Source organism: Penicillium expansum (assembly GCF_000769745.1).
Source record: "Penicillium expansum strain MD-8 chromosome Unknown contig368, whole genome shotgun sequence".
Lineage (NCBI taxonomy): Eukaryota > Fungi > Ascomycota > Eurotiomycetes > Eurotiales > Aspergillaceae > Penicillium > Penicillium expansum.
The window spans coordinates 177,402-199,118 of NW_015971532.1; the positions used below are offsets into that span (position 1 = coordinate 177,402).

At 48.0% G+C, this 21,717-nt stretch overlaps 9 protein-coding genes across 9 annotated transcripts; 6 read left to right on the forward strand and 3 right to left on the reverse strand.

The window, feature by feature from the left end:
- Positions 1 to 1,288: 1,288 nt before the first annotated feature.
- Positions 1,289 to 4,166, forward strand: hmt1 (putative vacuolar ABC heavy metal transporter (Hmt1); the record flags this gene model as incomplete). The annotated part of the gene is made up of 3 exons (XM_016747929.1): positions 1,289 to 1,630; positions 1,687 to 2,843; positions 2,912 to 4,166. The coding sequence occupies 3 exons, from the start codon at positions 1,289 to 1,291 to the stop codon at positions 4,164 to 4,166; spliced, it is 2,754 nt and encodes a 917-aa protein (XP_016593048.1).
- A 784-nt stretch (positions 4,167 to 4,950) lies between these two features.
- PEX2_106620 (NADH dehydrogenase [ubiquinone] 1 alpha subcomplex assembly factor 3) lies at positions 4,951 to 5,811 on the forward strand (the record flags this gene model as incomplete). The annotated part of the gene is made up of 1 exon (XM_016747930.1): positions 4,951 to 5,811. One exon carries the CDS (start codon positions 4,951 to 4,953, stop codon positions 5,809 to 5,811), a length of 861 nt encoding a protein of 286 aa, XP_016593049.1.
- Positions 5,812 to 6,164: 353 nt separating this feature from the next.
- On the forward strand, positions 6,165 to 8,015 carry PEX2_106630 (alkaline phosphatase; the record flags this gene model as incomplete). Its single annotated transcript, XM_016747931.1, has 2 exons — positions 6,165 to 7,683; positions 7,735 to 8,015. 2 exons carry the CDS (start codon positions 6,165 to 6,167, stop codon positions 8,013 to 8,015), a joined length of 1,800 nt encoding a protein of 599 aa, XP_016593050.1.
- A 302-nt stretch (positions 8,016 to 8,317) lies between these two features.
- PEX2_106640 (uncharacterized protein) lies at positions 8,318 to 8,611 on the reverse strand (the record flags this gene model as incomplete). Its single annotated transcript, XM_016747932.1, has 1 exon — positions 8,318 to 8,611. One exon carries the CDS (start codon positions 8,609 to 8,611, stop codon positions 8,318 to 8,320), a length of 294 nt encoding a protein of 97 aa, XP_016593051.1.
- Positions 8,612 to 9,858: 1,247 nt separating this feature from the next.
- PEX2_106650 (TPR domain protein) lies at positions 9,859 to 12,196 on the forward strand (the record flags this gene model as incomplete). The annotated part of the gene is made up of 3 exons (XM_016747933.1): positions 9,859 to 10,535; positions 10,594 to 11,295; positions 11,365 to 12,196. The coding sequence occupies 3 exons, from the start codon at positions 9,859 to 9,861 to the stop codon at positions 12,194 to 12,196; spliced, it is 2,211 nt and encodes a 736-aa protein (XP_016593052.1).
- A 456-nt stretch (positions 12,197 to 12,652) lies between these two features.
- Positions 12,653 to 14,289, forward strand: PEX2_106660 (class I SAM-dependent methyltransferase; the record flags this gene model as incomplete). The annotated part of the gene is made up of 11 exons (XM_016747934.1): positions 12,653 to 12,679; positions 12,728 to 12,786; positions 12,837 to 12,893; positions 12,948 to 12,977; positions 13,027 to 13,068; positions 13,143 to 13,218; positions 13,275 to 13,315; positions 13,365 to 13,390; positions 13,457 to 13,643; positions 13,716 to 14,144; positions 14,199 to 14,289. 11 exons carry the CDS (start codon positions 12,653 to 12,655, stop codon positions 14,287 to 14,289), a joined length of 1,065 nt encoding a protein of 354 aa, XP_016593053.1.
- A 632-nt stretch (positions 14,290 to 14,921) lies between these two features.
- Positions 14,922 to 16,341, reverse strand: utr2 (putative cell wall glucanase (Utr2); the record flags this gene model as incomplete). The annotated part of the gene is made up of 3 exons (XM_016747935.1): positions 14,922 to 15,673; positions 15,735 to 16,172; positions 16,227 to 16,341. 3 exons carry the CDS (start codon positions 16,339 to 16,341, stop codon positions 14,922 to 14,924), a joined length of 1,305 nt encoding a protein of 434 aa, XP_016593054.1.
- A 2,356-nt stretch (positions 16,342 to 18,697) lies between these two features.
- PEX2_106680 (uncharacterized protein) lies at positions 18,698 to 19,412 on the reverse strand (the record flags this gene model as incomplete). Its single annotated transcript, XM_016747936.1, has 3 exons — positions 18,698 to 19,069; positions 19,130 to 19,252; positions 19,314 to 19,412. 3 exons carry the CDS (start codon positions 19,410 to 19,412, stop codon positions 18,698 to 18,700), a joined length of 594 nt encoding a protein of 197 aa, XP_016593055.1.
- A 911-nt stretch (positions 19,413 to 20,323) lies between these two features.
- Positions 20,324 to 21,650, forward strand: PEX2_106690 (uncharacterized protein; the record flags this gene model as incomplete). The annotated part of the gene is made up of 3 exons (XM_016747937.1): positions 20,324 to 20,389; positions 20,453 to 20,587; positions 20,652 to 21,650. 3 exons carry the CDS (start codon positions 20,324 to 20,326, stop codon positions 21,648 to 21,650), a joined length of 1,200 nt encoding a protein of 399 aa, XP_016593056.1.
- Positions 21,651 to 21,717: the final 67 nt, after the last annotated feature.

Sequence of the window (21,717 nt, forward strand, 5' to 3'; positions counted from 1 at the left end):
GAGAGAGATCAGATTGGAATGTGGTTTTACGAAGGATTTCTCCGAGATGAGCGTGTCCAAAGCCCAAAATACCGATATAGTTACTATCTATAAAACAAGAATGCGATTCTGATTTGTCTTACCTCAACCGGGGCTTCGGGACGGACACGAAACACATGGATAATGATATCCATGGATATTCATAAATCATTCACAGACTATGGCATTATGTACCAATATATACAACACACGTACATGACATACGAGTACCATGATCAGTGGCCAATTTATTGAGCTGCGCCTCATGGAGTGCCACCCAAATGACTAAAGGCTCCAAGAAGAGGCAAAAATATGAGACATTCAGCTAATCACATACATCAACGGGAAGATCAGACAACCAATCTAAGCTGAAGGTCACACATCACGGGGAAAAGGAAGTCATTTTAGAATTCATTACCATAATGACTGAACTCAGATGATCAATGTTAATAATATTCCTCTTTCATTTTGGGTTTTAATTTTTCTTGGCAAGTTGGTGAAGTCATTATATGCGTGGAGTGTTCTCGATCTGTCGATCGACGATCTTTTTTCTTGCCCCCCTGTTTTTCCTTCAGGACAATTTGAACTTTGACCATCGGGCACAAAAAGCTTTAGATTAATCAATTTATATCAGGACTTTTCTAAATATTTTCAGGAACAAACAAAGTCCTAAAAGGACTCGGAGTAAAAAGATATTGTATGTATAAAAGAGACCTCGGAAGCTTTAGGACTGATACCAGTGGATCCCCTCTGATTTAGCTGCAGCAACCATAATCCACACCGTCATTCCAGTTATTTTTATGTTTATATATTCCTTATTCCCTTTCTTTGCCTCTTTGAATTTATACCTCTTGGTTTCCAAAGTTTCAACCTTATCCTTCCAAGTCAAACAATCTTAAGGAAGAAGAAGAAAGTAGAGAGAGGGGAAAAAAACAATAAGCAAAATATTAAAGGAAAAAGAAAAAAATATCACAAGCATTTGTATATTTTCTTCTTTTTTTTCTTGTTTATATGTTTTATATGTTTTTTACTTCCAAATCTCTATAAATTCCAACTTTCGTTTCTTTTTTTCTTTTTTATCGTCTTAGCTTTTTCCACGTGGGAAACCTGGGTTCTCCATCCTGGGAAAGTTCCCATTCCTCGCGTCGATCTTTCGCCATACCCGTCCTGTCCTTTCCGATCCGAACCCGGACTCCCTTTCTTGTCCTTAGCACTCTTGTCATGGACCTTGTTTGAAACACACACTCATTTCTGGGATATTTAGTGGGCAATGGATCCACATGCAGCCCTTGAGCTGCTGGAATACTTACGCACCTCTTACCCAATCTTCCTTCTTATCCTCTTTGTCGTGGCCTTCGTGGCTAATACTACCATCGCTGCGAGGAAAGCCAGCAAGCATGAATCTCAATATTTCGGCCCTGGAGGGCGACCACTCCCTCAGCGAACTCGAAATGTGCCCGCCTACAAATCCCAGTTCTCGCGGAACGTCAAACGAGTTTTCAATTTGCTCTCCGTGGCCATTCTCCTGACCTTCCTTGCGGATGCAATTATCTATATCATACACGTGATGGCGGCCAGGTCAGAGAACTGGTGGCGAGGACAGTCCTTTGTGGTACGTTCTATTCGGATGGTTTGGTGTTTCTCGACAGCCATTGACACTTATCACAGGTTTATGTCGTCGGCTCGTTCTTCGTCTACGCAGTGCTGCTCATGGCAATGCTAGACACATCTCCCTCGCCTACTCTCGCCCAATTTGTCTGTTGGTCGGTCGCCATCCCCATCGAATTGGTTATTGTTAGCACCTCCCTCTCAATCTACACCTCGGTTCACCACGAGCCAATTGTTGGAGACCCAGAAGGGGGTCGAGTCCGGAGAAGCATTACATTCTGGGAGTCTCTGGAAGTGGGATCGAATAGTGTACGCATCCTTATTTTGTTTGCACTGGTTCTTCTCTACGCCTGTCAATCCTTCAGCTTGAAGAGCCACGGGAAGGCAAGCCAGCGGACGAATGGAGCCACAGAAGCCACAGGACTTTTGGATTCCGCTGGCGCAGAAAATGGCAATGGGAATGGACATGGGAACGGAACTGCCAATGGTCACTCATATGGCTCGACGAACGGAGCTCCTCGCCCAGAAACTTCCAAACCTACCGATCCATGGGTGCGTCCGACGACCATTCCTTCCACTAGCTGGTGGGAGTACTTGAGCGGGTACTCGCTCTTTTTCCCATACCTGTGGCCTTCCAAATCCCGCCGCCTGCAACTAGTTGTGACGTTCTGTTTTGGGCTCCTCATATGCCAGCGAATCGTCAACGTCTTGGTACCTTACCAAATCGGAGTCATTACAGGTGCTCTTACGAAGGATGACGGTGAGGACTTCCAAGTGCCATGGCTTCAAATTTGCCTATATGTGGTGTACCGATGGTTACAGGGCAGCCAGGGCTTACTCAGCTCTCTGCGCTCTAGCCTCTGGATTCCTGTGAGCCAGTATTCTTACATGGAGCTCTCTACCGCTGCGTTTGAGCACGTCCATAGTCTCAGCCTAGACTTCCATCTCGGAAAAAAGACCGGCGAAGTCCTGTCCGCTCTGAGCAAGGGCAGTTCGATCAATACTTTCCTTGAGCAGGTCACCTTTCAGGTGGTGCCAATGCTTGTTGATCTGGTGATTGCGGTTGTGTTCTTCATGGTCGCATTCGATGTGTATTATGCTCTAGCTGTCGGGATCTCCACCTTTGGTTATCTCTATGTCACTATTCGCATGGCCCAGTGGAGAGCAGAGATCAGGAGACAGATGGTCAATGCCTCGCGCCAAGAGGATGCCGTCAAGTAAGTCAAAACGAGTCTTTCTATCATTCATTCGAGATTTATATGGGACTGACTTATGCTCCTTCTAGGAATGACTCTATGGTCTCATATGAGACAGTAAAATACTTCAACGCCGAACAGTACGAATTCAACCGGTACCGGGGCGCCGTGGGTGACTTCCAGAAGGCCGAATACCACGTGCTGTTCTCTCTAACACTGCTGAACACCTGCCAAAACACCGTGTTTATGATGGGCTTATTGGTAATGTGCTTCATTTGTGCATACCAAGTTGCTACTGGTCAGCGCCCTGTGGGAAAGTTCGTATCTCTACTGGCCTATATGGTCCAACTCCAGGGCCCGCTCAATTTCTTTGGCACCTTTTATCGATCTATCCAATCCGCATTAATCAATGCCGAACGCTTGCTAGAATTGTTCCGTGAGCAGCCAACTGTGGTCGATAGCCCTAGTGCCACCCCATTGGCCATGTGCAATGGTGACATCAAGTTTGAGGATGTTGAATTTGCTTACGATGCCCGCAAGCCCGCGTTGAACGGTCTTACCTTCCACTGCCAGCCGGGAACCACCACCGCCTTGGTTGGTGAGTCTGGCGGAGGTAAGTCCACTGTCTTCCGCCTCTTGTTCAGGTTCTACAACTCCGAGAACGGACGTATCCGTATCGACGGGCATGATGTACAGGATATCACGATCGATTCACTCCGCCAGCACATTGGCGTGGTGCCTCAGGATACTGTACTTTTCAACGAGACTTTGATGTACAATTTGAAATACGCCAAGCAGGACGCTTCCGACGAAGAAGTTTTCGAGGCTTGCCGCGCCGCCAGCATTCACGACAAGATTCTTGCTTTCCCCGATGGCTACAACACCAAGGTTGGAGAGCGTGGCCTACGGCTTAGCGGTGGTGAGAAGCAACGCGTGGCTATCGCTCGCACCATCATTAAGAACCCGCGCATTATTCTCTTAGATGAGGCAACCGCGGCTCTAGACACAGATACCGAGGAGCATATCCAGAGGGCGCTCTCTACTCTTTCACGGGGTCGCACTATGCTGGTAATCGCTCATCGTCTCAGCACCATTACTACCGCAGATCGCATCTTGGTCTTGTCAGAGGGCCAAGTGGCCGAAAGCGGCACGCATGAAGAGCTTCTGGCTATGAAGGGTCGCTACGCCAGCATGTGGCGTAAGCAGATCCGCGCCCAAAAGGCTGCGGCCGAAGCCCAGGTACTTCAAGACCGGGCTGAGCGAATCCGCACTGCAACCACCAGCGATGACAGCTCTAGTCAATCGGATGAAGACCGCAAGGTTGTCGGTCGCCGAAACAACTAAATCAATAATGCCTGAACCGCTAAAATAGGGACAGGGAATGACTCTTGTTTAATTTTCACTATGTGCATACGCTTTTTCATCATACCTTTACAAGAAAAGTACCCAGAGGCAGTAATGATCGGAGGTGGCATGAGATCAAGTTTGATGTTTCATCTTGAGGGGTGGCAGCCTTTCTTTTTTTTTTTTCTTGCTTATTTCTCATTTTTCAGTTCGCTCATTCTTCCAGGTATCGTTTTTCTCTTTTTTTTTTTCTCTCTCTGTTTTTGTTGGCGTTTTGGGTCTACGACGCGTACGATGTTATTGTCTCCTTTTGTTCTTGTTTCATATGAATCGAGGCGCAGAGGGTCAGGATTGGGACTCCTGCAAAATCAAAATAGATTAATTGCTAGGCTCAATATTAATATAAGAAGAATTCAATTAACGTGGATCGTACCTAGTTGCTTGTTTGCCTGTATTCACATCTGACAGACTAGGGTTTCAACTCTATTTCACAATCTACACAAATCCACTTTTGGTTTATATAGAATGCCCAACTGTTCGTTCTACAGCTTTGCTACGTGTTAGTACGCGATATATTTAGACTCATGCAGAGGCACGTGAGTGGATGTTGATATGTACTTTGTAGGCCCAGGTCTCCGGGCTGCTAGCTCTCTTCGCCAAGACCCGGGGCCAGAAAGCTTTACTTCACGTGACACTCACCATCATCCGAGCCACTACATCACCAGGAGGCTACATAACACAGATCGAACCTGAAACCAGCCGCTTTATCGAACCTATCGCATCAATGCATTCACCATCACCGCAACTCCTGCGCGTCTTGCGCACCTCTTTGGTTAATACTCGTGGCGCCTCGAACTTGACTCGATTCTGCCAGATCCCATCAGCAACTGCAACACCATGTCTCGTCTCAAATCCTAGCACTGCAATGCCCTCAACACGACGCAATTATAGCTCACCTATCCGACCAACCCGCATGATTCCTCGATCGCACGCGCACAAACCAGCCAGCCGCGACCGCGGCCCGGAGTCCAAAGAAGACACTCAGACCAACTTTGATTCGTTGAACGTGCTGGGCAACATCCCTGCACCAACAACGGCCATTGATGCATGTCTCGATTCTGGGTTTCATCTAAACAATGGTGTCAAGCTTACGAACGGTGATGGGCTGTTGCTGGTCGGCGGTGAGGCATTTGCGTGGCGGCCGTGGAAGGCTGTTGAGGGCGCAGAGAGCGATCGTGTCGCTAAGGATGCTATGCTCAATGCCAAAGGGCAGTTCGAGCTTGATGAGTCGGTCTGGGGTTTACTGAATCTTGTCTGGCCAAAGCCTGGTATGTTGGCTCTTGTTGCTTTTTTGTCCCGGATATGTGCTTTCGTCCACGGACATGACATGCTTGAGCTTCACCGCAAAATCACTCTTCGATATGCTAACAGTTTCACCACAGATATGCTCATCCTTGGTCTTGGTGGCTCGATATTCCCGCTATCACCTGAAACTAAGCGTCACATCAACTCGTTGGGTATTCGGGTGGATATCCTCGATACTCGGAATGCAGCCGCACAATTCAATCTCCTTGCTACGGAGCGTGGTGTTACTGAGATTGCCGCTGCTATGATTCCTATTGGGTGGAAGGCTAGACCTCTCTAGGGCTTACAGGTTGTCTTGAGAATGACATGTATTATATGGATAGTTTGAGTATATATGGCTTAGGCCGATTCAAAATGAAACAATTCTTCTCCTCGCATTCCGCGGTTGTACGAAATGGCCGATGTAGTTTCTTACACGTTGCATAGTTACGTGTTACCCGACCTCTAAAGCTGTGATGCAGGAACGTGACGTATCATGTGAGCCCTGTTATCTGATCCTTATCTCCTCACCTCCGCCTCCAGGGTCCAGAGCGCACGTGAGTCAACACAACCTCCCAAGGGAAGGTCGCAATCGAAGTTCTCGACCTCATACATCTGTTTTCACTCTTTTACGATTTTGTCCTTTCATCAGCCATGGCGCGGGAAGAGTCCCTCCTACCTCCGCGCCTGTCCGAGGACGGCTCGTCGATTCGAAATGAAGAGGAGGACTACGCTCTCCTGACCGGCGAGCGAACGACCCCTCAACACAAGGGACGAGTCTGGCCTTCCTGGCGGGAAATTGGAGTGTTCTCCTGGGCCCTTCTTGCAACAATTTTGGTAATTGTGCTAGCCGTGATCTACCCACGCAAGCCAGCTGAGCCTCATGACCATCATTCGTCAAATACCACCTGGGGCCCTGGAGGCAAGCCGACAGGCAAGCGGAACATGATCTTCATGGTGTCTGACGGCATGGGGCCTACTAGTCTCTCGCTGACTCGGGGCTTCCGGCAATACACGGACGATCTGCCATTCGACGATATTCTGGTCTTGGATAAACACTACATTGGAACCTCGCGAACACGGTCAAGCTCTAGCTTGGTGACAGACTCTGCGGCTGGAGCGACGGCTTTTTCGTGTGGTCGCAAGAGCTACAATTCTGCCATCTCAGTGCTTCCCGACCACTCGCCTTGTGGAACTGTGCTCGAGGCGGCTGCGTTGGCGGGTTATAAGACAGGTCTGGTTGTGACCACCCGCGTAACGGATGCGACCCCAGCATGCTTTGCCTCGCATGCCAATTTGCGGAACTACGAAGATCTGATCGCCGCCCAAGAGGTTGGAGAACACCCTCTCGGCCGGGTCGTAGATCTTCTGCTTGGCGGTGGGCGGTGCCATTTCTTGCCCAACTCACAGGATGGCAGCTGCCGTGGTGATGACCATGATTTGATCAAGGTCGCTGCTCAGAATGGGTTTGGTTATATCAATGACCGTGCGGGCTTCGATAGCCTCCAGGGCGGCGATAATGCCACTTTACCACTGCTAGGTCTCTTCGCTAGTGGGGATATCCCGTTCGAGATTGATCGACGCACTCAAAATGAGACCTATCCCTCTTTGGAGGAGATGACTCGCACTGCCTTGAAGGCCTTGAGCAAGGCCACCGAGGAAAGTGAGCAAGGGTTCTTTATCATGATTGAGGGCTCTCGCATTGACCATGCCGGCCATGGCAATGATCCTGCTGCTCAGGTTCACGAGGTACTGGCATACGACAGGGCCTTTGCTGCCGCGCTCGAGTTCCTAGAGAATGACTCCACCCCTGGTGTGATCGTGAGCACATCTGACCACGAGACCGGCGGTCTTTCCGCAGCACGACAGTTGCACAAGACCTACCCTGATTATTTATGGCTTCCGAGTGTCCTGGACAAGGCAAGCCACTCTGCCGAATACCTTGCCGCTCAATTAAAAGAATATCTTTCTGGGCCAGGCAAGGACGCCGACGATTCAACTAAACAGTCTTGGCTCCGGCAAACTCTTAAGGATGGGCTTGCCATCGATGATGCTACAGACCATGAAGTCGATGCCTTGCTCCACCCGGTCCCCAACGTCACCCCGTCATATGTGTTTGCGGACATGATCAGCCGCCGCGCCCAGGTCGGCTGGAGTACTCACGGACATTCTGGTAAGACGGTCTCAAGCAGTTTTCTATGACAGTATGCTAATATCGTTATAGCCGTTGACGTCAACATCTACGCGTCGTCTACCAAGGACGCTTGGCCATTGGTTGGCAACAATGAGAACACCGACGTGGGAGACTTCCTCGCTGACTATCTTGATCTCAACGTCGACAACGTCACAAAGTTGCTACAGGACACCAAGTCTGGCGCCTTGCAATCATACGACTGGATGGGTGATCGCCTGGGCATGAACTTCCATACCGAGGGACTAGACACTTACCATGGAGACTTCAGGAAGCGATCTGCCGATGATTGTGGATGTGGTGCTGCACACTAAACGACAGCCACAACTTGACCCTTTTCTTATTCTGTTGGATTTCTGTATTAGGTAGCACTGTTTAGATATTTCGGGTTTCTCATCATCGTCATCATACATATATGCAATTCATATATCTCATTTCTGTGAACATCTGTGTACAGCTGACACTGGTCTTACTAGAAACAAACGTTGGTATTGTGGGAACTATTCTCTCTCGCTTCAATATTGCCCAATAAATCATCTCCAATAAACATATATGTGACTTCACCCCCAATCACTTTGTCTCCAAATTCACATCGTAGCAAAACCTCAAATCGAAATCACACGCCCTTTGTATTGCAATCAGGGCAGCTCTCCACCAAATCCATCATCTGGTGCACAATGTTGCTCTCCGAAATCACACTCAGATAACTCATATCCGGCTGAGTTGCTCTCATAGTGATTGTGTATGGGTGGCAGGTGGGACAATCAGGGTCGAATGGCAAATCGTAGTTTCTGAGCTGGTCCGGGTCGTTGATGCGATTTAGTTGGTTGAGGATTTCATGGCAAAAGAGGTAGAGCTCGAAGCACCTATGGTTGCAATTGGAGTAGTGGGTCTCCACAAATAGGCACATCTTGAACCTGCTCGTGTGGATGCCACGCGATGTAAATCGCTCTCTGTGTCCGTCTGACTTTGAGAGATCTTTGTTCTGTGTTAGTGCGGCTCAAGGTAGAATGCCTGTTTGCGCTCACTGTTGGTTGTATCCTCGCTCCGTGAATATCGGGAGAATGATGAGTTGATTGTGGTTGTGGTATGAGACAAGATAGGATGACTTTCAATAGCATGTGGTAAACCTGTGTGGTTGAGTGAAATGCTGGATAACTTTGTGTTAGAACATATCTCAAAACCGAGAAGTTGGAAACTCATTTATGAAGAAGCGGGCATTGCGCAATGATAAAGTAATACTGTCATTGATAGAGCACAGTGAATAAAGCCAGACTATATAACGCGGACTGAAGCAAAAGTGAGATAAAGATCAAGCCTTTTATGCTGTTACCCTATTTACTTCATAGGAGAGACAATTAAGTATCTATAGTATTATTGTTCATGTAATTCATTGTGAAAGGGATAACTATAGGTTATTGAGAATAAAGTACTTTGATGTAAATGCCACCTGGTATAGACCATGTGTTTTGCAAGATGTCAGAAAGGAAAATGGAGGTATCATGGGAGGACACATAGTGAGATAAAGGGAAATAGAGGCTGAAGTCAAACGGATCGCTAGACAAAGCCAAATAATAAATAGCACAAGCTGTGCTAGACTTCCATGTTCTTACCCGTGGACATCCAGAGCTTCATATGAAGCTATCATACAAGAACGCGTACTAGCTTACCTATCTTGCGTAGGTCACTGCTATATCTTGATTGGTACCTATGTAGCTATATATTACAATAGGAATGAGAATACTGCTTATTCGTAGCGATCTCTCATCATAGAACGGCCAGACAACCTCTTCTACTGAGTCACTAAATAAGTTGAGCTATCGAGAACGTCTCTTCAGCGTAGCCTAATGGATACAGGCAGGCATGTCCTCATTTCATAGCCTCAGGTCTAAATTTCCCGTGCAAAATAATCCTAGTTAGAACACTCGAAGGTCGTAGCTACCAATTTAGACTAAATAGTCCAATTTTTACCTACATTTGTTCCTCACGCGCTTTGCTCTCTCGCTGTTTGTTCGCGTGCACTTCGCCCTATAACTTTGTTTCACCGTCACCCATTTCGATCGAATATATCCTCGATATCATCGGTAGGATCAAGCTTCATCAGCTAGTTGCTCCATCATTAGACTAACTCCCCAAAAGGAAGCAAAAGCTTTGAAGATGGATAGGTTCCTTCAGGACCCAGAGAGCGATAAGCTCTTGAGTGAGCACAACCGGGCTCTCGAAGCTGCCGAGGCCGTCAAGGGCATGCAATTCAACCCAGTGACAACACCAGATGAACTCTTGCAGAAATTCAAGTTTCAGCAAAAGACGAACAAAGAGAAATCACGCAGCCGAGAGAGCGCCAGCTCGGTGGATATCTCTTTTGCCCAACCCATCTATCCACCGTGTCTCGCTCCCTTGAAAGGTCTGAGAAAGGCCATGGTCAAGGATTTGCTTCTTGAAACTCACCATAGAGGCTCTTACATTCTCGTCAGATCAATCTCCCAGGTAGAGAAGATGACTACGGTTATGGCCATTGTGGAAGACGAACAGAAGGATGCGATCCCGCTTCAAATGTTGAACGAGAAGCTCCGCTGCCAGGATGGCTCTGTTGACAAAGGGCAAATTTTGCTTGTGAAGGAGCCATACCTGACTTTGACGTTCCATGGCGAATACGGCATCAGAGTTGATCACGTTTCTGATATCATGTTCATTCCAATTTTCGACAAGATGGTCCCATCGGCTTGGCGAGAGCGGCTTCCAGAGGATGAAACCTCTCACTGGATGGCCGGGGATTGGCTAAGCATGGGTAACGAGCATCTCAACCGAGGCAAATTATATTCCGCTACTGAATAGTAAAGTTCCAGTAGACCGAATGCATTTGACAACGAACAATACTGACCACAATGACAGTTACTCCAAAGGATTGAAGTGTTCGCCGACAGAGGAAGAGATGCATTACCTTCTGTACTACCGGGGCCTGGCCTTCTTCCAGGTCAATGAGTGGGATGCATCTCTGCGTGATCTCGATGCCGTTCCAGCAGGCCCGAAATCCGACAAAGCCCTTAGAGGCAAAGCCCAAACCCTATACCGTCTAAGAAGGTTCCGGGAAAGCTGCGATGTATTCACGAAACTTTGCAAGAAATACCCTGAAGATGTGAGCGCCAAGAACGATTTCCGTGAAGCTATCGCAAGACTTGCAGAGCAAAAGAAGGGCGGATATAACTTCAAGAAAATGCAGGAGAAAGCATCGAAAACTTACCCGCCACTTTTGGACCATGCGACATGGATTGGCCCAGTGACAGTCCGGCAGACCAAGTCCCAAGGACGAGGCCTATTTACAACTGAGGCAGTCAAGGTCGGTGATTTACTTCTCTGCGAAAAGGCCTTTGCATATGCAAGCGAGCACCCTAGCAGGCCAAGGTGGAGTAGCGCCCTCCATGTCAACACCGAAACGCGGACGACCACCCGAGGAGGCCAATTCGCGCTGGCATCATCGATCATCGAAAAACTGTACAAGAACCAATCATCAGCATCAGTGGTAACCAAGCTCCACAACAACGGATTCAAGGAGGTCTCAACAGGCCCTGTGGATGGAAAGCCAGTGGTAGACACGTAACTAAAAGACAAACCAACACCATATTAAACGCTCCAAGCTAACAAATCTCCCTTCCTACTCTGCAGATTTCAAATCGCCTGCATAGTCTCTCTCAACAGCTTCGGCAGCCCAACTTCCTCAAGAGGTGACCACATCCATGACGCGCGCGATGCAAGCGGGGGCCCCGAAACGCTGCACAACTGCGGCATCTGGCCCTACGCCTCAATGATCAACCACTCGTGTATGAGCAACGCACACCGCGCCTTCATCGGCGATATGATGATCATCCGCGCAGCTACCGATATCCCCGCAAACACGGAGCTGAAAATCTGGTACCTCGTCCCCGCCCCCGAAAACTATTCAACGGACTTCCGCCACTGGGGCTTTGAGTGCTGCTGCGTCATTTGCGCCGACGTCAAGGCGACTGAGCCCCGCGTTCTCAAGACACGGGTCAGACAGCGCGCGGAGATCGCCATGGCACTGGAATGTAAGAACCGCGGACGCGCTGAGACGCTCATTGAGCGTCTGGCTGAGACATATTCGCGCCCGCTCGAGCAGGTGCTGCATCTAGGACTGTGGGAGCCGCTTGCTTTGATTGCTGGGGTTTATGACAGCCTGAAGCAGCAGGGTGAAGCTAGGGAGGCTGTCAGCCGGGGTCTTGCGGCGATTGGATTTGTGCTTGAGGGAGGTGTGAATGGGCCACTTGTTGTTAAAAAATGGGGACTCGCCATGGATAAACTTGTTGTTGCGTGGATGATTCTTAGCAAGTCTCTGCTTGAGATCGCACCAGAGAGTGCGTTGCAAGCGGAACGGTATGCTCGCCTGGCTTACTTGGTTTTTGTCGGGGAGGAGGCAAGTTTTGATGCAACCTATGGAATGAGTTTGAAGGTGGCTGAGCCTCGTTCTGAGGAAGTCTAAGTGGAAGGACGGGTAGTTTAGGGCTTGTGGTTTTGCGTGTACTAAAAGGCAAATGTGGCAAACATGTACCTATGTAACACATGCAAGCATCTTAAAACAAATGGTTACCCATAAACTGTAGATTAAGAAATGAGTATGAAGTTCAGAAAAAGAGATCCCAACATGTACTCCGTACGTGCATGAACAAACGCAATTTCCCCGCTTTAAGGGCCCACATAGGGTACATGGATCATTAGTCCATAGGTACTTAGTTAGCTGTCATTATGTACTTTTTCTTCAAGTTCCCAATCTAGTCCTATCTCGGTTATACTCTAGGGCTTTGACTTTGACACCACGTTGCTAGTCTAACGGTTGTGGACCCTCGGGAATCCCGTTGCCGTCTGACACTTTTACACTCCACCTACGATTCCCTCCCACTTTCACAGTTTTACCTTTCAGCCTTTGGAAAGTGTCGATATGGGAAAAATGGAGCAAATTGCGGTGGTAAGTAGTGGCCATCATCTGATATAGTCATTCTCATCTCTCGTCTAGGACCCTGATTTCTACTCCATGGTCAATGGCTATGGCATGGATGCGCAGGACCTTCAGTCGTGAGTGCCACTGCGAATCATATCCACGGTGGTATTCTCAAAGTATTTAGGGATACCACATCTATCGCGTCTGCGATCGCGAGAGGACGGCTGGAAAACGGCCGAAGGTCAGTATGCTTCCAGTCTAATATCACACTTCTTAAGACTAACCCGGTATGTAGATATCAAGCCATTAAAGAAGATGACTACTGGTTGGTTGTGATGCAATGATCTTGTTTTACATGGATTAACCATATCAAGGGGTCCTTCTGACGAGCAGCAATTCGAGGCGTTCGAGATTGGGTAAACCGCACCCCGTCCCCATCCATGCGTTTCATTTATCGCCAGTTACGAGGCTGTGATACTAACGAACTCAGCCATATGATGTTTCTCGTGCTAGATCACGAGCAACTGAATCCTTTTTTCCGCTCCCCTATCGGCGATTCGCCCAAGGTGAATTTGTACTGAGGTGATCCTTGCTTGAACATTCCGCTAAGCATGCAGTATAGAATATTTTAGATATCGGAACTGGGCAAGGGAGTTGGGCAATGTAAGTCAACGAGTAATTATTTTCAAGAAAACCTCTAACAAATCTTTAGTGATGTGTCCGATCGCTATCCGTTAGGTACTGGGTTTCTTGATTCGACTCCTTCTATTCTTAAATAAAGTATTATTAACTAAACCCAATTAGCTACCGTCCGCGGAGTGGATATCTTCCCCCCACCCGTAACATGGATGCCCCCAAACTGCATCTTCGAGGTGGATGATGTGCTTCGCGAGTGGACATGGAGAGAGCCATTTGACTTCATCCATATGCGCCTAATGTATGGTGCATTCCCTCCCGACGGATGGCGTAAGCTATACAAGCAAGCCTACGAGTGAGTTTCAACCCTACTAATCCATCTTCTGAGATATCGAACCACCCTAATTTGTTTTCTATTTCGCAATAGCGCCCTAGAGCCCGGTGGCTGGATCGAACAAGTGGAAATAGACGTGCGAGTCTACAGCGATGATGGCACCTTGAAGAAAGAACACCAGCTATATGGGTGGGGCGCCATGTTTATTAGATGCTCTGAGCGAGCTGGACGGTCCCTCAGAACCAACGAAACAATGCGCAGCGCAATCGAGGAAGCCGGGTTCGTGGATGTGCACGAGAAACGGTACAAGATTCCCATAGGACCGTGGGCTAGGGATCTGACACTGAAGGAGGCCGGACACCTCCAGTATGGCCATTGGAATGCCGCTTTAGAAGGTTGGGCGATGTGGCTCCTCACTCACTTTGGGGAGCCGGAGCCGTGGACGAAGGAGGAGGTGCAGGTGTATCTGGCTAAAGTGCGCAAAGAGCTGAGCAATCCGCACATTCACGCTTATGAACCTGGGTGGGTTTCCTTTCGAATCGCATCGCTCGCTTGTTTCTTGCTAATTAAGTTTAGGACCCGCGTCTGGGCAAGAAAGCCTACCAAGGAGGAATTGGAAGTGAAGAAAGAGAAGGAGGCAAAGATTAAGATCGAGACATCGCCGTAAAGCCGTTTGAATCTTCTCGGGAGGTCGAGATAGTCTTTTTGTTTTGGCGTTCATGGATTCCAGAAGCTAATTTTTCCATCGTTACCAGTTCTTTTCTGTGCTCTTTGTTATCAGTCTGTACTCTCCACATATAAGCTTATTGATTATGCAATACTCGAGGACGTGCTACTAAGAAAGGGAAAGCCATAGAGCGGGTGTAAAATCCGGTATACGGGGTATATGAACAAAAGATCACAATTTTGTAGCTATTTTCCAGTCATGTGCAGGGAATCACAAATCATTACCAGAGTAGCGGTACATCGCGTAAATCAGAAAGAAATTGAAAGAGTATGAATCGGCCAAAAGAAAACGCCGGGTAGGTGTATATCGAACAAAAATGGAGGAAAATTGCAGACGCGTATGTAGTCGACCGTTGAACATCACGACCTAATGAAGGAAGAGGGAAAAAAGATACAAGGAGCAAAGTAATTCATTAGGTGATTTGTTCAAGGTCAGTCAGAGACAAGACACGAAGCGGAGTTGCACAGTAGTCAACAAAAAAATGTACTCGATGCTGTGCAATAAGCATGGCAAGAAAGAAGAATATAAGAATGGTAAAACGCTGATATATACGTATCAAACCAGCAAAGCATTTACAGTGTCACGAGGACAACAAGAGCCACCAGGACGCCGAAGAGCGAGCCACGGAGGACACGCTCGTTCTGGCCGGCCGCACCGTTGCCCTGAGTAGTGGTTCCCTGGGTGAAGCCCGTAGTGGAAGTCTGCGAGGCATCGGTGGTGGAAGTGCCAGAGCTGGAGCTATCAGAGGAAGTGGTGTTGCTGGACATGCCGCCAGAGCCACCGTTGCTGGTGGGGATGCTGTTGGACCCAGAGGCGGTTGAAGAGCCAGAAGAGCTTGACTTGCCGAGATCCATGTCGAGACCGGTGGCGCCGAGGGAGGCAAGGACGGTGTTGTTGTTAGTAATGGCGATATCGCTCTCCATGGCAGCGGAGTTGGTGTAGAGGTAGGCCTTGCTGCCTTTCTTGGTGGCATCGGAGGGAGGATCGTAGCACTGCACGCTGACCTCACCGACGGTGGCATAGTCGTAGCCGACGGTCTTGATGTCCTCGCTGTTCCAGTCGATCTCACCACCAGCCCAGTCGATGGTACCCTGGGCGTTACTGGCCTGGCCGGCGGGCCAGAGAGACATTTGAAGGCGGGAGGGTGTCTGGGGGAACTCAAACTGCTTGGATGTTGCGTTGTAGGTATCGGCCTTCTTCAGGGTGCGGTGCACGGTGCCGTCGACGATCCAATCCACCTTCTCAGGGGTCCAGTCGATCTCGTAAGTGTGCCAGTCATTGAAGGTGTCTGCACCATCCACGCTGATGTTGGCGCTGTTGTGCCCTAGTTCATTAAGTCAGTATTGGTTATTCGGATCAGATTGTTCTTCTTTCTCTCGACTTACAGTCCAGAACACCCTGCCAGTAGTAGTTGGTCTGCACAGCGGTCAAATCGGCACCGACCCACTCGTAGTCGATCTCGTCCTTAACATCGGACAAAAGAATGAAAGCGGTCACGACACCCTTGCCGCGGGAGCTCTTAATCTTTCCAGAAATCTTGCCGTACCAGATGTAGTGGTTGTTGGCAAAGAGAGTACCGACACTCTTGGCGGGCATGGTCATGATCAGATTACCATCCTCGGTTTTAACCTTTCCGCTGTAGGTCCAGTCAGCAGCGCTGGCGTTACCCAGGTACTTGTCCTGGGTGATGGAATTGTCGAGGTTGTCCCAGGTGTAAGTCTTGCTCTCACAAACGGGCATAGGCGCACAGGAATCGAGAGAGAACGACGCGAGAGGGTCACAACCGCCGAGGCAGTAGGCACCAGTACCGCACTCACCATATTCTGTATTGACATTCGTTAGTATAAATTGCGATTTAAGGGGGTGATATTACTCACGGGAGCAGCAAGGGTAGTTCTTGTCTTTGCACTGGCTGCTGGCGGTGCAGGATTGTGCGGCGAAGGCGGACACTGACAGCGAGGCCAGGACCAAAGGTGTCACAAAGCGGACCATTATTATGTACTGTTGGTATGTACAGTGGAAATGACAGAATATCCAAGAATTTGAATCCAAGCCACAGGAAACGAGGGAAAGTGTGGGGAAGCAAAGAAAAAGGGGCAGTAATGTAAGTTAGATGTGTATAAACGAGAGGCAGCAAGTGAAGATAAATTCACTGCAAGGGCGATAGTTATAACAGAACGAAAACGGTTCTTCTGGTCGCTGGAAAGAGAATGAAAACGGAGGGGAGGCGAATAGTTATTAATATGATAACCACCTGAGCATGCCCCCCTCTAGGCTCTAGGGCTCTCTGAAAACATTGAAAACATGAAAACATGAAATTGACAGAGACTAACCCAATTAAGGATGGATTCCGTTAATTTTGGAAGGTAGGGTCCACGGGTCGGACTTAAAAGGGTCCCTTTTCTATTAGGAAAGGACCCTGATTGGCTGGTATTTCCCTCGTTATTTCTAATTTTTGATTTTTTTACCCTTTCTGTTGTGGAGTGGTTCGGGGTATTTCCGTCTGTGCGTGGTATTGAATGGTATTGAATGGTAATTCTGGTATTTTCAGGGTCATTTTAGGGGTCACTTGAACAGCTGATGATCTTGCCCAGGTGATAATAGCCCCGTTTAACGTGGTATGATAGTCCCCAGGTACTCCGTAGTTTGACCAAGTTAGCCTTAACGTTTAGCCAAACTAAATGACCTGACTACTCCGTAATTATTCACAAAGTACGGAGAACGGAGTACACTGTTAACAATGCGAGACCGCCCCAGGTGTTTGCAGTCGGAAATTAGTAATGGATAGTAATGGATGGATACAATACTAGCGCGAGCATTGGTACTTTCCACTTTCCCTTTCTCTGCGGAGATAACGCTTTACATTGATCGACAGTTCAGACAATGGATAGATACATCAATGTATGTTGTAAGTTGTACGGAATACGGAGGACTTCATACAATGTACTGTACGTAGTGCGGAGTACAATTTGCTACTTTGTGAGATGTATATTGTATGTTATATACTTTGATACCCCCTTTAAATCGGACATCCGATGTCCGTTCTCAAGGCGTCTTGAGCCGAACCAATTAGGCCGGCCAAAAATAAATGTGGCCATTAGGACAAAGAAAAAGAATCAGCCCCAAAATTGGATAATCTTAATCCATGCGCGAGCCTCGCATAGGCTGCCACACGCTTCCAAGAGCACTCCGTACACTCTTTCTCTCTCGGCGCGCTCGGCACCAAGCACCCGTATTCCGCACTAGGAAGCTCACTTTCGCCCCCAAGACTCCCTAAGACCCCCCAAGACTTGACCAGTGAATCTCCTCGCTCCTGCCTAATAGAACGACGATCCAAGACTATCTACTCCGTATGTTGTAACCTTATCTGCCTCGGTTGTTAGTCGGTCGCTAGGTCCCGGCAGACACACCAAGCACTGGGCAGGGACGCATATCGTTAGTGTCAGGCACGGCCGTAAAATGACAGATCGTGGTTCATTTGCTCCATTCTCGTTCTCGGTTATGCGTGGCTGAGTGCGGTGATAATAGTAATAGGGGGAACTGATAACGGATAAGCATAACCCCCATCAAGACGTTTTACATACCTTCGCCGGCAACCGATTGTTTTCAGAAGGTATCCTTCTAGAAGGAATGTGGCAATCTCTGATCTACATACACATACTACCACACGTCATTAGATCTAGCTGTACAATATCTTGAATGTTGTTATGTACACTTTGGAAATCAAGGGATGTGCCACGAGGGAATGTAAGGGGCTTTTGCTAAAGTCAAACTGGGTTGTATCGAACTACAATGTACTCCGTATGATGACGTTGATCGATGGAAGAGCAGACCTACATAGCTTGATTTGAAATATGCAAGACACTTTTCCTCCAATGTTGAACTTTTCCGTCAATTTCCTTGAGCCAGTGTGTTGAGTTGCCTCTTTTAGCCTGGCGCGTCTATACTACTTGTTTGTGCTCATGGTTATGAATTTGAGACTCTACGTATACAATTGTTTATGATAACCTCCCATTGGAAACATCAAAAAGGCCAGCAAATAAGCAAGGGAGCAGTGATCCATATAAAAAATGTATGGCTTTGTAAGTGTATCCACCATCGCATTACTCCTCTCTACTGAGCAAGTATCGAGGGCCGTCTTATTTTCCAATTCTTCCTTCCGTAGACTGTACTTTTTATCGGCTGTGAAGAATGACTTCTCCTAGAGCACACACCCATGCATTGGAATAAATACATATGCTAGGTAAATAAAAAAAAAGCGAAAAAAAGAGGAAATCAAGTGTGCTCCCCTGCCATGAGAAACCCTAGGCTCGCTGATCACCATTGTGTTGCATCAACACACTTCCAGCTAGCATTTTGGTTCGATGTGAGCAATTTGCAATACTTCCATGGTGGCCACAATGCCCGGCAGCAATTCAACAACTGTTGAATCCTCATCGAAGTCCACAAGGACCCCTTGCGGTGGTGGTGCGGTCGCAATAGAATTGGCGGGCTTGATGACACTCGTCTCGTTTTTCGCACAAGCAGGGGTACTTGAATCCCTAAAGGTCTGACTCGAGGTAGGTCGGGTCGGCACAATCTGGATGTCTCTAGTGCTACTCGCGTAAATCCGAGTCTGGCTCTCCCGCGTTGGCTGGGGCCTGTAATTGCCATTACCGGGCTCACGGGTGAATCGTTCGCGAATATGACGATTACTACGTATCGGGCCGGGTGGTGGTAGCTATTAAAGATGATATTAATACCCCATTGAATGTATGTTGAGTTCGTATAAATCACTTACAGGTGGGGGACGGCGTGCCGAGAGGGGCGGGGGTCGAAGGCGGCTATCTTCAAGAACCATGGCAAGGGTTCGTTCAATCTGACGAAGCTCAGCACTGAGCTCGGTCTCGTCATTTCTGGCGAACTACTTGTTGATGATGTTAGCATGGATAATGAGACCGACGTTCCTATGAAGATCCAATCACCCATTCGTGGCTCTCACGGACCAAAGATCGAGCTCTAGTCAATTTCCATGTGACTTGCTGGGTCCAATGGCCCATTGGTTCATGTTTGTAGGGCATCATGCTGGGAAATAGTCAGAATATGAGGCTGAGAGTACAAGTATCTGACTGTTCAGTAGTCAAGCGGAGAGAAGCGGAGTGTATAGCGGGCAGTTGTGAATGAGAGATTTTGGGAGTGAGATAGACACAATTTTGATGCGAAGTCAGACGTATGTGAACGAGGGACTAAATGACGAAATGAGATGAGACTACGCAGCGAAATGTAGCGTTTTTCTGTGCAAAGATGAATGAAAGTTGAGATACCGATAGGCGTAAGATCCGGGTTAATATTTGGCGATGAAAGTCAACACAAGTCGTAGTTCTGGTTGGAGATGAAGCAGGTTGGAGATGATGTAGATGCTTGGTATTACGAGGAGGCAGAACTATCAACAAAAGGCTAGAAATAGAATTTGTAATATGCTGTGTATGCTAGTTCTATCGAACAACTGTCATAATAATACAATATATGCATTCTTCTAAGATCGTAAGTTAGCGCTATCAAATTTCAAGTAGTGGTTTTAAGTCTACGAGTAAGAAGAAGATGCAAAGTGAAAGAGACATAAAACATGACATGAGGACATAAGCATTTGAGCAGAAATGAAGCCACAATAAGAGCGTAGGCAGTCTAGGGTTATATCTATAAAGGTGCAATGACGACGAAACTAGGATCGAGGTATAAAATAGATATTCACCAAATCTTCCCTCGACCTTTTCATCAACCATCGCCTTCTATGGCATTTATCTACTTCTCAGCAATATCTTCAACGACTGCCTGCATAAATTGCAATTCCTCACTCTTGATTCCTTTATACTCCTTCTTACCAACAGCTTCAACGTTTCACTGCAGTTTCTCAGCACTGAGCACCCATCACCTACATCTCTTGATCTTCTCATTACACCTTTACCTCCGCATAACATCATACTTTCTTTACAAAATGGCTGCTCGAACCTTAGACAGAATGCGCAAGGCTCAGTCCCTCATTCGCGAATGTCATGAGTGGGTAAGTCATAACTACTTTTGTCAGTTTCACTTCAAATTTCACGCTAACTTTATCGACTAAAAGCTTGTGCAAAGCAACGAGATGCTGCTGGCAGTTGAGTTATGCCAAATAGAAGGCAGACTCGCACTTTTCTTTGAGAACAGATGTTTTGCCAATTCTCCCTGTCCCGGACTTCAACAGGAAGAGCTTCCCCGTCTTGTGAGTACTGAGTGCTCTATGACAGATAAATATGTTTTTAATACTGACATCATGTCACCAACAGCCCCCATTCAATGGCTACAGGCGCAGAAACCGCCGTGGATCCTACAACGGGTACCGCAGAGCTCACCCAGCTAACAGGAGCGGGACCGAAGCCCCCGCAAGTCGCGCCGATGGCGGACAAAATGTCCGGGCTCAGGCAGCGGCAAGTACCTCTAGGGCCAAAGTGAGTGGCTTGACCTGCCCTGATGCCGACCCCAAGCCCCCTCGGGCTCGAGTTGTCGTGACAAGACCATCACCGCCAAGCGGCGTGCTCTTGGATTTCGACAACGACGTGGAATTCGTCCAATTGCCACAGAATATGGTGACCGAAATGGAAAAATCACTGACTGCCGATTTCAAATCAAAGGGAAAGCAGCACTTATCAAAGTGGCCAGCTCCGGGGGTCTCGGTCAGGGTAGAGGGTGACGATAAATCCCTCCACCAGACCAATGCTACTGCGGCCCATGCCACCTCAGCAGGTCTGGACGCCCCCGCCGGCAGCTACTGTTCTCCCCCGGCTGAAGAAGGTGTTGCCCCAGTCCCGTCCCAACTACGATTGCCAGGTTCGCCAGTATCCGGCTCTCCTGAGCGCACGTCACCTCATACATCGCAAACAAATCAGGGGGTGCATGAGATTGCCGAGAACCAAAAAGGCAATTCTATGAATTGTGAGGGGGTCCCTGTGTCGACCATCACAAGAGGCGAAGGAATGTTGGTTGATCTTGACGAAAATCTGGCTGTGATCCTTCCCATTGGGACCGAGGCAGACGCAGGCGGCACTACTGATCCAGAAGAAAAGGCTATTCTTGTAGCTAGCTTTAATTCTGGGGTTGAGTACAATCTTCAACTAGAGGATTTGGAAGACGATGAAATCGTTTTCCAGGGAAACGCAGCAAAGGGCATCTGTTCGGATTTCAAAGCCTTGTTTGTCGGTTCAGACGATGACTCTCAAACCGCTCGTCGTACCATTGATCTCAAAGCAATCTTTGAGAAATATTCTGAAGTGGTCATTTGCAGGTGACCATTTCCTGGTTCTTTTCGTTTTGTTTTGCATCCTACACGGAGTTCTGCATTTTGTCCCCCCCCCC